General features: G+C 33.3%; 1 protein-coding gene across 3 annotated transcripts in view; it reads right to left on the bottom strand.

Annotated features, from left to right (window-relative positions):
• Positions 1-6,151: 6,151 nt before the first annotated feature.
• Positions 6,152-13,888, bottom strand: part of LOC121419306 — a 39,565-nt gene continuing 31,828 nt past the window's right edge. For all 3 annotated transcript variants that reach the window (XM_041613710.1, XM_041613709.1, XM_041613708.1), the window contains exons 3-4: positions 11,857-12,086; positions 6,152-9,795 (exon numbers count right to left, since the gene is read on the bottom strand). In XM_041613710.1, the coding sequence (XP_041469644.1) occupies positions 9,664-9,795; positions 11,857-12,086 (362 nt within the window). In that variant the 3' untranslated portion in view covers positions 6,152-9,663. The remainder of the gene's footprint in view (positions 9,796-11,856; positions 12,087-13,888) is intronic.

The following is a 13,888-nucleotide window of genomic DNA, read 5'->3' as shown; positions in this document are numbered from 1 at the left end:
GAAGACGATTTTTGTTGTTGCTACAATGAAGGAGAAAATGATTCAAGTCAATATAGAAGAATTCTGAATCGTAGGGTGGCGAAATAAATGTGTTTGGAATGTGTCCAGGAGAGGAAATTATGAAATAACGAAACGAAATCGATACGGTGACAATGTCAATGCGTGGGCAATCACATTAACATGAAGCCATTTAACTTCCAATTGTTCTAGTCAGGTATAATAGATTACGTTTCAACAAAGTAAAAGTAGAAATTCTATCTCTTAAACTTTTCGATGACATAAACACGGATGATAGATAAAACAAATAAAAAGAAAGACGTATAAACTACCAAAAACAAAATGATAATCATTTCACGTCAATGAACTTTATCAATATCAAACGCTTGGTTCTGGAAAAAATTTTCAGCTATCGTTGATGGCGGAATCAATCAATGACATAATAACACATAACATTCTCGTCATCGATCGTGTCCAAGGAACATAATCATCATCACCACCACCACACCATAAAATCATCTTCATATTTCATCATGTTTACAATGATATCTTGCAGACACCGGGACATTGCCACCCGAAGAAATGATTTATGGAACGATCCTCTGAATAAGCTTACTTAATTTATATCATTCAGGCTAAAACTAAAATATATAAAAACATTCAAACTAACAGTCTTTACCATAAACAAATATATATACAATATGTATAAATATTTTTAAAAGGCAGTATCCGGGTCAAAGCTTACTCTAATTTCAACGTAAGTGACAAGATGGAAATTAACACTCCACCCTAGAACCTACCCATCAAACAGACTGAGAGACACGCGAAAGTCATCCAGGTGATTCCTAAATTACTTGTCATTAGTGTGATGGGAAAACGAGCTGTACAGCTTTATAAAATAATGGATTTGATTCGCACAATCAAGTTGAATTATCTAGCTCTTTGAAGCCCCCACACTCTTACACAGAATCATGTCCGCCTTAACATTTTTTTTTCACAAGGATCGGGTTGATTTTCCGACTAAATCTAATTTAAAGTCATTTTCTAAAAAAGGCTTTGTGTTTTATCATAATGTTTTGGTGATCAGATGATAGAAAATTCAGGATCTTTGAAATATTGGTGACGTTTAAGCAATAAGTTAAAATTTTGTCGCTGAAATCATAATGGACCAGCAAGCAGTTGTTTACAATGAAATGTAAAGTGTAATAAATATTACTCAAATAATGAGCCTTGGTTCGAACTCGACCCAATTTAGGTCAAAGTACATCAAATGAATCAGTCTGTTTTCACAACTACAAACAGTCAACAATGACGGAAAAATAAAATCTCCCTGCCATTATGAGACGACAGTGACTCGAAATGGATCACCAAATATAGTTAACGATGCTCACAATAGGGGAATCTAAGTTTTGGAAATGTTATAATAATTAAAGTGAATACTGAGATCTAATTTTGTCAAATCGCTTGTCAAAAAGCTCAGGGAGTGTAAGAAAATAAAAATAAAAATTATGGTTGTTGGAAAACTATGAGACATTCATCATTAAGAATTTTGGATTTGACAATGTTGTTAAAACTCGGTCCCTGGACGTGTAGTTCTAAAAAGAAGGGGAAAGTTTCGGCGACAAAAAGTACAGTTTTTCTGTAGGTCCGCCATGGAGAATCAGGGGGCGCGGAATCTTTTCGAAAGTATGGAGGGGGGTGGGGGGGGGGCTGACCTTGTAATAAAAAACAACAACAACACAATCAGATGATAATTTGTATATTATGTTGTAATTGTTTCATTAAAATATGTTTGTGTGTGTGTGGGGGGGGAGTTAATCTCCCACCTCAGTTTCGCGACTCCTGAATCATATGATTATTACAAGAACAATAATAATGTTACGATTGTATGATAAAATATATACATTCTTTAAAAATTCTTGTTGATATTAATGACTGATTGTGACTCCGTTTTTTTTAATAAATATATTCGCAATGCAAACATGCACGTTTAAAGAGAAACATCGTAACAACATAATAGAATTGTGATTGTTATTAGGAATTGATTATTTATATGATTATGATTATTTTCCAGTGAATATACAATATTTGTTTACTTTTGTTTGGATTTCCACCGGAGGAAAATGGTGTTGGTTCATATTGAGATTATAAAAATACCGTTTGACACCAATCTTTCATCAGGGGATGAAGTACAGCTGACCTCTAAAATCTCGATGCAAATGACAACCCTCCTTTCTCTCTAGGAACGAAAATAATATAAAATGAATCAATTTTGGAAAGCCTATATAGATGATATTTTCCACACATGTCAGAGGCAGGACCATTAGACACAATCAGACGGTCACAGATGTTGTTTTCGTTCCATGATGAACCTTGATGACTGATTTCGCGCGCTTTTTCACTTAGTCATTCCCGCCAAAACTAGCCTAATGATCCAGACCCGACGAACTTTTTAATTGCACGATCACATTGATTACGAGAATAAATTTTATACCCATAACGTTGTCTTTCGTGACCATATATACTGAACTTTTGATAAAAGAAACGAAAAATGCAACAGCTTCCCTCTCTCACCCCCCCCAAAAAAAATAAAATCAGGGTCCACAAAATTGTCGATGAGAGATTGTAATGTGTGTCAATGTTATGAAATTACAGAAACACCCAGACTATAATCTCAATTGGTTGACATAAAAGGGTGCTGCTATCTCTTAACATCTCGCAACTCACAAAATTTGTATTAAAAAAGGCACGATAACTATGACATTTTTAAAGGGATGGTCCGGGATGAAAATATTTATATCTAAATAAACAGAGTAAAGTTCACAGATCAAAATGCTGGAAATTTCATCAAAATCGGATAACAAAGAAGTTATTGAATTTTTAAGTTTATGGATATTTTGTGAAAACAGCTATGCACATCGTCATGAATATTCATAAGGTGGGTTGATGATGTCACATCCCCACTTTCCTTTTTCTTATATATGTTATTACATGAAATCATAAATGTTTCATTTTTTTTATACATGTGTAAATGATGTGTCTCCATTATGATGAAATAAGTTGTGGCAATGGATAACCAATGAACTTAATCAGTTGTCAATCCAATTGTTTTAGTTCTTGGTAGAAACATTTTGAATTAACCTAATAGTGAAATACAACAGAACAAGTGGGGATATGACATCATCAGCCCACCTAATGAATATTCACAAAGACATGCCTAGAACTGTTTCACCGGAATAATGCAAATCTTTATAATTCAATAACTTTTTTATCTTTTATCCGATTTTTATCAAATTTTGATGTGTAAAATTTACTTTATTTATTGAAATATAAATATTTTCAGCCTAGACCACCCCTTTAAGAGCCGTTTGCTTTGTTGTCTTTTAATATAGGAATAGAGTAGAATCGAAGGGGCACCCCAAATAATATTAAACATCCTTTTAATGGAGGAGTCCGCCCAAAAAGAAATTAAAAAATGAATAAAGAAGCATAATGCTAAAAAGTTCATTGAAATCGGATACAAAATATGCAAGATTTTTTTTTAAATTTTGCTTATTTTTTTCATGTAACCGGCAGCATATCGATTTATACAAATGGGAGAGTGGATGTAACTCACTATTTCTATTATTTTATAACTTAAATGATACAATATTTCATATTTTGCAAATTTTACAATGAAACCTCTCATCAAATTACAATGGCAGGAAGGAATCAAAGTTTGTTTGGCATTATGAGAAAGTAATCAATTCATGCTGACATGCAAAGTGCCATTGGTCCACACATTTGATTATAATAGATCAGAATATGCAAGCGATTGTTTTGTAAAACTACTCAAAACTCAAAATGGTTTTATTCTATATCTGATTTTGATGACATTTTAAGTTATATTCTTGTCTTGTTATTAAAATCAACTTTTTGTTGAGGTGTTCTTCCCCTTTAATTTTTGTCATGAAATGTTCCTTTGAAATATCCCAAATTCAATCAATCACTCAACACTTCACCCACAATAACCCTTCTTCATGTCACATGGGAGTATAATGTCACAAGCTTATTACAAAAAAGGTAATCTTAAATATCAAATGTTTCACCGTTCTCGCAACAAGGACATAACTTTGTTTTAATCCCTTATGGACATTTACAATCATCATCACTATAATTTGGTACAGCTAGTTTGTCATAAATTTTGTTTTTAATTTGCAATATTTGATATTTCATAAGATAAAAGATATCGTTGAATATGTGACATCATGGACTCCTCATTTGCATACAACCCGGATGTGAATATAAATGTTTCATGAAAATAAGCGGATTTTCAATGCCATAACTCTAGATCTGTCTTTGCTGAAGTCTTCACTATACTAATAGGTAGGCCTATATTTGTTTTATTTCAAAATCTACTTACTGTTGGGGTGCACCGGGTCTTTAATGTAAAAAAGAATGAATATCAACTCGCACATCATCTCAGTCATTCAATAATAAACTACTAATTTACACTTCTTTATGATAAAAATAGAACAAACTGAAGACCATTAAATATAGTTTTAAGTTTGATGATTTTTTATTATTTCGTGTCATTTTCACAAAAGCTTCATTTTTGTATTTTTTCCTCAAAATTTTTCAGTATTTATTTCATTATTTACAAAGACGTAACACGTAAGCATATTTTAATATCTACAAACATTCTTCTCCGAGTAATAAATCAAATAGTGAATACCACCAAGTATCCTGTCAGAATAAGATAATCCATTGTTTTTAATAAAGCATATTATAAGGTTTCGTTTCATTCAACCTGCGTCACTTTTACGAAGAAAAGAGAAGTTACACTACGAATGATAATTAGGAATTATCTAAAGCGGCAAACCTTGATAATACACTCTGATGAAGTAATACTGGGGCACCTATCTGATCCTGATCCTTACAGTCTAGTGGGTATGACCCCCTAATAAATAACATTGCACTTTAGTCAATTGTGTCTTACACTAAGGTAAGTCTTTTGCACCATTTACGACTCAAAATCATTCACCTGTTAAGAGTTTTCGTCTTAAAGTTTAAATACTTTATATCCAAACAAGCACATCTTGCATTCTAATAACATAAGAGCTATCCCTGAAAGCCATTTCATACAGGTGTCTGCACATTAATGCCCCCTTTCAGAATTAACATCAGAAGAAAACATTTTATGCTATATTATTTACAGTGTCAATGTAGTTTCTTAACATGTTCCACTTACATGTTATCATTCCATACTTCAGTTATGGGACCAGAAGTATACTTTATAAATACTAGTGTAGGACAAATGATTATAGAAATAAACGTAACAGACATTTACAACTAAGGGAAGAAATAAAATTGAAAATAACATATATGTAGCAACTCCATTCTAAGATATAGCAAGAAAGACAATGGTGCAAAAATAAAAAAATGAAAATATCTGAATTTGAAATTGTACTTCATTTGCAGATTTTTAAAAATTATGATTGTACACATATAACTAACACACATTGCAGCATACAATGGGAAAGTGTTCAGTAATATAAATGTGTGAATTATTGTATGGTAGCAAAATAACTTCTGCAGGCTCTGTGCAGATCATGAACAGAATTGGATATTGATAATATGTGTGTTTGATTTCATCAAGCAAGTATAAAATTATCTAAAAAGTTTATTTTTATGTGAAGTTGCAAATACTGCAGCATCTGTCACAATGTAAAATGGATGACATTTTCATAATACTCTGAATAAGTGATTTACAGCATTTTCCTCACAACACCAAAGAGTGACATAGACCGAAGTGGTATCCTCTATCTTCTAAAGACAAATATTTGCAGCAAAATATGGTATATCATAGCTTTTACATGTATAATGCATGGATAAGAAGAACAATAACAATCCCCAAATATTCTGATCTTTAGGCCTTGTTCCATTAGTCCCACAAATCAAATTTATATATGTATATAGATTTAGAAAATTCCGACAAACAAACCTACAAAATAATTGAGAATATGTGACTGTCCCTGAACACCTGGTTAGCATTAAAAGAATGTTGCAGTTATCAGCACACCATTACATAGATTGCTGCTTCTTTCTTCTTACTATTAAATGTATTTCACACCAAGAGGTACAAAGTAAGGAGATAGCTTTGTTGCGATGAATACAATGTTATCTTTAATTAATTTCACACAAAACCAATCAACCATGGCTTACATTTCAGGTACCAACAATATGGCAAAAAGGTGATGATCTTTCTTTAAGAAGAAAAGTCAAGGATAAATCACTAGTACTTGCTTAATTTTTTTTCGAATGATTTTGTGTTAAATACACTAGTACTAGCATTCTGGAAATATTTTGAATGGTAGACAATAGATAGTACCAAGGACTAAAGCTAGAACTATTCTCCAGTTTCACAGCCAGAATTCCGTATTTTTTATCTTGTAAATTTAAAAGTCTTATACAAGATCTTGTTTCCAATGACCACACTGCAAAAGAGAGCCACTACTAACAAATTGAGATATGATAACTTGATTGATGTATCCTGTACCGTCATAGTAAAAACATTCCCTCATATCCACTGGTCAGTATAGGCATGAAAATAATGCTTTTTCCTTTCATTTAACTTCCTTGAATTTCAACTGAAATAGACTTTTATCTAAAGAAAAAAAACATTCATTCATCCGAACCTTTGAGGTTCTGACATAATATAATTCATATACAAATACATCTTTCAATTTGTATTAATTTTTTCTGTTGCTCAATTTGTTTAAATAGTTTAATTATATTTCAAAATAACGAAACTTTCTTAGAGTTTTAGATATGATTTTAAAATTTCTCTGTTAAATATTTTCTTTTCCATAGATATATTAAATAACAAATGCAATTATGTATCGACCATTGAGTTTCCTTTGTTTATTGTATGGATACTAAAAGAATACTTATTACATTTTAGCATAAAGAGTATGAGACAAATCAAGTTAAAAGTATATGACATCATCATCATTAAGATACATTCATCTCCACGTATTAATGAGAAAACTAGAAATATGATTGTAAACCAAAATTTATGCAGATTTTCCATTTTTCTTTAAAAAAAGAGAAAACCAAGGCAGCATTATTTGGAACATAAAAGAATCCCAAAGGACACTTGAAAAAAAAAAACTCAAATATATCTTAAAACTTTGTAGAAAAAAAAAGAAAGAGAAATCCATCAAACAAAACACTTCTTGACTTTAACTGCTTTACTTTGTTTCTCCAACAATAATTGAAGGAAAAAAGAAACAAAAACACTTTGGTTTATCATTCTTTAACATGCGCTTTACTTCAGTACGATTCATCTTGCACCGGACATATATTTTTGGTTGCTCAGAAAGCTTTCTGTGAGGCACAAAAAGTACACAATGACATAAATGATCTAAGGGGTTAAGTCTTAAGACAGAAAAAAAAGTTAATTAGAGGAAGGGGGGGGGGGGCAATTTAGTCTATGAAAACTGAATCCATAGTAAGTACTCCAATCTATACATAGATCATTATTCTAGTCTTCAACTTTCTAATGTATCTCATAAAAAATATTTATGGTTTAGTGTTATTGAATCAATCCAAACAATAAATCAGATAGATTTCCAGTGCAGTAACCATTTAGAAATAAAAAAATGGAATTGCCAGATTAGCTACATAAATCGGGGAACAGCATGCTATTATAAGGGTATTATGATATTAAAAAAAATTCCTATATTTAATTCCTACATTCCCCCTTGAAGATGCTTATAGTAATGTCTAGGTCTATATGATTAAGTATGTGTAATTAAGCAGCACCATCAGTTTAACTGATTTTCAATGGAATGTAATTTATATTTGATGGCAGAAAAAAAGAACAATACAGAAAATTAACTATGCTGGTCTAAGGGAAACAATCCTTTTCGTATAGTTACAATGGCAACTTTACAAACATTTTTTTCTCCTCAAAACATGAGAACACACACTTTTAGCACCATCTTCTTTCTCCTCAATCAAAATTGCAAGATATCATGGCATTTGCACAAAATGTTGAGACTAACTCTCTAAGGATTTCAAAAAATTGGTGAGTATTAGTAAACTGAGGACCATTGCCTCACAACAGCAACCCAGATATAATGGAAAGATGTACTTATCTGTGCAGTATCTAACATTAACATGTATTTCACACATTCAAGCTTATTTATTGCAAAAGTGGAATTAAGTATCCTTTATGGCAAGTATCTGTTAAAAAATGAAAGTAACCTTATTATTGTAAAAAAAAAGTCACTGATATCATAATTGAAATAAAACAAAATGCAGAGCAGCATTTAATTGTATTAAATCAAACAAAGAGATTTGGATTACAAAAAGTTTTTAAAGAATTCACTGAAACCAGATGGTCATTAATTTCAGAACTGTACAATCTACCAAAATGGATGGATTTCATTATGAAGTAGAGTATGCAAACAATTCATCTCAAAATTTAAGAATAAAACATTTTATTGACTGTTATTCAGCAAATATAATAGTCTATATCTTCATTTGATGTCAATAATTATTTCTGAAGTTGATTTTTTTTTTCAATAAATCAAAATTGAAATAGATAAGCTACCTATGATATCCTACTTCAAGTATTTTCATACTTTCCATGTTCTCTGCACAGGAAATAGCTAAGAGTTGTGTGATGAATAACATTAAATAAAAACTGTTGGAAATATTTAATCAAAACTTTGCTATCAAGGAGTCAAAGAACTTGTGTCTAAGAAATTCTATGTGAGGTGACTCTATTCTTGTAATGTAGCAAACAATCATCTGATCATGAATTTTAGGTCCCGTCATCCCGACCTGATAACACTTGGCAATAATGGTAATAAAATCTGCTTTCAGGTTAACACTCTTCCTACATCTCTTCATCAGGTTCAATAAATAATGGAAGACTTAAAAACTTCATTGGTTCATTTTTCTCTCTTGGTAATACGTCATGCCCTATCTGATTCTTTCTTTCCCTCAAATAAACTGATACATCATTCTAATTCAGTCCATGCATCTATACTTGCCACTTCAAGTGTGCAAAGTTTTGATGAAAAAGGTACTTAAATGTATACATGTAGTAGCAATTATTCATTGCTTCCTTTTTGTTCTCTTTTTGGAATCCATAAATAATGGCTGTATCCCATAGCAACCACACTGACCAGGCAAAGTCTTCTTCTAGCCAAGAGATAAATCTCTATCCACATCACAGTTTAAATGTTTCATCCATCTCCATGATAGGGTTAATTCTACACAAATTTGCGAGATTGAGTCAAGAAAAAAACATAAACAAAAACAAGAGGAACCTCCAACTCTGTTCTTTGTCAAAAGTCCTGATACATCAATTGCAAATATATTTTTCACAGCGTGACTCGGCAGTTGTTTTCGCGATAAAAAAAGTTTGACGAAATCAAATGAGCGAGTTCACAATCACACTTCAAGACGGCATTGCCTCGCACACACTGACCCACAGGAATGACGGTTTTCTTGTGTCGAACAAAAAAAGGAGAAGGGGCAAAGTTGGGGCTTTTCCCTCAGGATCAAAATGGCACAAATGCTGAGCATGTTCTAATCTCCCCTCCTTGATTTTCTCCTTTTCTTTCCATTTTCTGTCTCTTCAACAAATGAAAAAAAGTCTGGCACTTTGGTTTAAACCGAACTTCCATCCCTGATGACTGAGGTACGGGCAGGGGATGATTCTGAAATGGGCGATTTGGACGACAAGCTTTCAAAAAGACGTCGTATGAACGATCTTCGATGTGGGTCATTTCTTTTGAGACTCTAGAAGAGAAAAGAAAAAAAATAATTAAAAGTAAATTTAAATGTATCTTTTGACAAAGAGTGTTATCCTTTGGTAACATTACTATTCATTCTACAGATCTAAATGACACCCTTGGGCTATTTCATGGTAATATATTTCAATAAGTGTGAAACATATCATAAATTCAAATGATTTATAAGTTTCAATGATTTTATATTAACCAGAATCAATCAGATTTCTCATTGCAGATTAACCTGGTTTTGATAAATACCCCAAAAGGTATTACATGATTACCATAGAAACAGACAAAGCCTTGATAATAAACAGAACCAAGGTTTTCACAACCTTGTTACCACCCTTCAACCATCATTTAACACATTATCATTGCAGTCTATTCAAATTCCCTTGTCATTTCATTGGCAAGGGCATTCAATTTTACACAATAGAATCAAATAAAATAGATTCAATGGACCAAAACAAGTTTGAGTCTGAAAAAATCTTTTGGTTTCATAACATGATTTGCGCCAGATCAATTTAAGCGTGAAATCTTTGTTTGCAGACTTAAAAAATCATTCAGTTTTATCTTTTTTTTTACAGGTACATATAATATAAGTGCTATACATAGAATGTAACTGTCTCTTTCTCCTTGAAATTATATTTTCAAATTTTTGGTTGTTGTTTCATTTCACTATAACCCCCCCCCCCCCGAAACTAACTGATAACAAACAAAAACTACTAACATGTATAAGATACACCAGAATTTTTTTTTTATTTTGAATACATTTGTTTGCTTCATGTACACAATAGAACCCCAGGTGTTATTAACTCTTAACATGCCACGTACACTACTAACCCAATGCCACAGTGCTAATCCGATGCTAATCCCCTGTGCCAGCCACAAAACCCCCCTGTGCCACATTGATTTTGGGATCGCGAGTCGTATTCACTCCTTTCAATAGTCATGATTACAATTGCTTATAACTCTCTAACGATTAGTTTATCCACAAAATATTGTGTAGTAAAGTTGTAGGAAATTTCATACTTCTTATAATGGTGTCCTCATTATATAGATTGGTTATTATCTTTACCGCTAAAATATGAGTTATATCAAGTAGTTCCATTTAGTGGAGTGTTTTGTATGGATCAAAAAACCTAGGTCTCTTCCCTCTCATAGGCGGAGCCATATCTTGTAAAAAATGTAGAAATACTCGAAAAAGTCGAATGTAAACCGCGTGAGTAAGTTGATCTGTCAAAAAGCAGAGTTCGCACTGCACACAATAGTGCTAATTACGGCGTGCATGCGATGCGCAATACAATGCAAAACGGCGTAACAATGATTGTAATTCCGAATGTGCGCAGTCATGCACGAAGCAGGCGAGGGTAGGAAACAATGCAAGCACAAAGCAATCAATAGTAGGCGTGCGAGCACGAGTGTGGCATGTTATAGTAGGATACGTAGCGTGCACGAAGCACTCAATGAGTTAAAATAAAACTACCAGTATAAATCAAGTTGAGGATGATTGATCCATGAAAAAGTGCTATGAACATAATTACATCCGTTTCTTTCTAGAATCTGACCTTTCTGACATGTACTATGGATTCATATACTGTTTGATTGACAACTGATAAAGGTTTGGTTTGGTTTTGCATGATGATGATACAAAAAATAAACAGTGATTAATCTTTTGTTTGTTCTTCTCTCAATCTGATATGTTTGTATTTACTCAGAAGTTACAAAGACAGGAAAGATATACCGAAAATATTGCGCACGTATCTTTCACAATAAACTATCAGACATTTATGTGCTTTGTTCTTTTTTTTTATCTTTTACAGTTCACATGATAAAATTTTTCAATACATTTCAGTTTCATGAAAAGAACAAGTGGATAAACCATTTGCTTATTAATTGTAAAACCATAAAGCATGATGATGATCAGTTACAGTTAAGTACATATACCTTCCCCCATCTTCATTATCTATTTGTGGTTACCAATACTAGTACTGCAATTGATGATCATTGTTCAACTATCTGATATTCATCTGGGATTTATACCAAATCTATGTACTGAATATAAACTTACTCTTTGGCCTTCGAACAATGCCACAAATTCATCTCCAATCCGTCTCAGTTCTCGTCCAGTAGCGATCTCGGGGGCAACAGGTCTCGCTGGAGCAGAATTGGCTCTACTCCGACGGATAGTTACGAGATCTGGTAGGGGTTCGGCAAAAGAATTGTCACCTACTGGCTCATTAGGAGGTACTGACTCTGGCTCAACACTTCCCTCAGAGAAGAACCGTGTTCTTCTAGATTCTGAAAGATACAATTGAAATACAAACATATGATCAAGGAATATACACAAATTATATGTATCAATCCAGTATTATAGTTCTCTTAAACAGTTGGTCCCTTTACGAGCAATTTTGATGATGTAAAGAGTTGGGTATGAACAACCAATTCTCATCTTTTCTCGATTTACACATGACAAATAAATCAATGCACTTATACTAGAGTGTATGAACATAATGCAAGCGCACACTGACCCATCAATACTTCATCTCAATGTCAACAGAAGATACATACTTCCTGGCGATGCCATGATATCTGATCGACCATCCATTGATATACAGGCACAAATAGGTGGTCTTAACTTCATAGTGCAGCACATCAAAAAACTATTACCTTATCCAAGTACTCTTGTATAGTAAACTGACAATTCTGTGCTCTAGCCAACAGTTTTTCACTGCCCACTCAACTGTTTGCCTATTGTTCACACCCCCACACCCTTTCTACCAACGATGACTTATGACTAATCACTGGAACAGAAATAGCCCTATTACATGGAAGCCCTATGAGTGTATAAACGTGCACCTTGCAACTCTGTGCCCATTGTTTGGTAATGATGACTTGGATCCAGTGGCATCATCACCACTGGGTCCCCCTTCCTTGTCCAAATTATCTTCAAGCCTTTGAGCTACGATAAAAGTTCAACAATCCTGTCTGGTTATGAATCCACATGAAGTCTACCAGATAATTTCTCCTGAAACATCTCATCTGGACTTTATTTCTCATAAAAGGAAGTTGTGGTCAGGGTTCTATTACAAGTAATCAAAGTCACCGGAGAAGTGATCATGAGGGTTGCTATCCGAGAGATCACTGTTCTTTTCACAGCCACTGTTCCAAGTCCAACTGAGGTGACTCACCATGTGTAGGTCCTCTAGTATTGTTTTGGTCCTGCAGTCATAACAAAGAAGACCTTGGGTCTTATGTCATTACCCAGGGACCAGGGGAATCCCTATGATGCAACTCTATAAATCCCACTAAAAATTATAACCTATGGTATACCAGGGAGAACTCCCTGGGTATACACATGCAGCATGCAAATGAAGAATAGAATCTGATGCCTGTCCTAACCTGCCCTGATTTTCTTGCACAAAGGCTATGCAATAATTGTTCAAATATTGTGAACTAAATTAGGAGGGACAGAGAGAGAAAGAGAGAGGGGGAAAGAGAGATTGAGAGAAAGAGAGAGAAAATAAAAGAAAGAGTTACAAATACCAATGAGCAATATGATTGATGAACAAAAACATTGATCCTAGCATTATCATGCTAATTAACCTGAAGTCTCTCAACCATCTATTACACCTTTTGCCTCTAAACAAAGCAAATCAATCTACATGTAATCAACCTTCTATTTTCCTTCTCACTTGTTGTTTGTTCCTCTCTTCCCATTGGCCAATACTTTCCAGTAGGCTCTCTGTATATATTCCCTATGATGTGTTTACATATGTTGCGTACTCTCCTGTCAATCAATAACAATGGTCTAGTCTTTGTACCATCCATATGTACAGTATGTATTCCTTTTTTTCGATCATAAAGTAAACCCGAGGTTTACCATGCTTATAGGGAAGATGAGATGGAACAGGTGGAAAGACAATTTTAATTTTCTAGTAATAAACATGTTTTGACATGTATATCTCAGCTTTAATAAATCATTAAAAAAAAACACACATTTTCTTCTCTTTGGGGTATACTCACACAGACTATCAATGGAGAAGGGCCAGTGTGTACAGTAGTAGACAATGCAAAGAGAATAAAGTTGTTGTGTATGTTTG

This window comes from Lytechinus variegatus, chromosome 7 (assembly GCF_018143015.1).
Source record: "Lytechinus variegatus isolate NC3 chromosome 7, Lvar_3.0, whole genome shotgun sequence".
In the NCBI taxonomy this organism is placed as follows: Eukaryota; Metazoa; Echinodermata; class Echinoidea; order Temnopleuroida; family Toxopneustidae; genus Lytechinus; species Lytechinus variegatus.
Note: the sequence above shows the minus strand (reverse complement) of the source record. Positions and strands in the feature narration are given on the sequence as shown.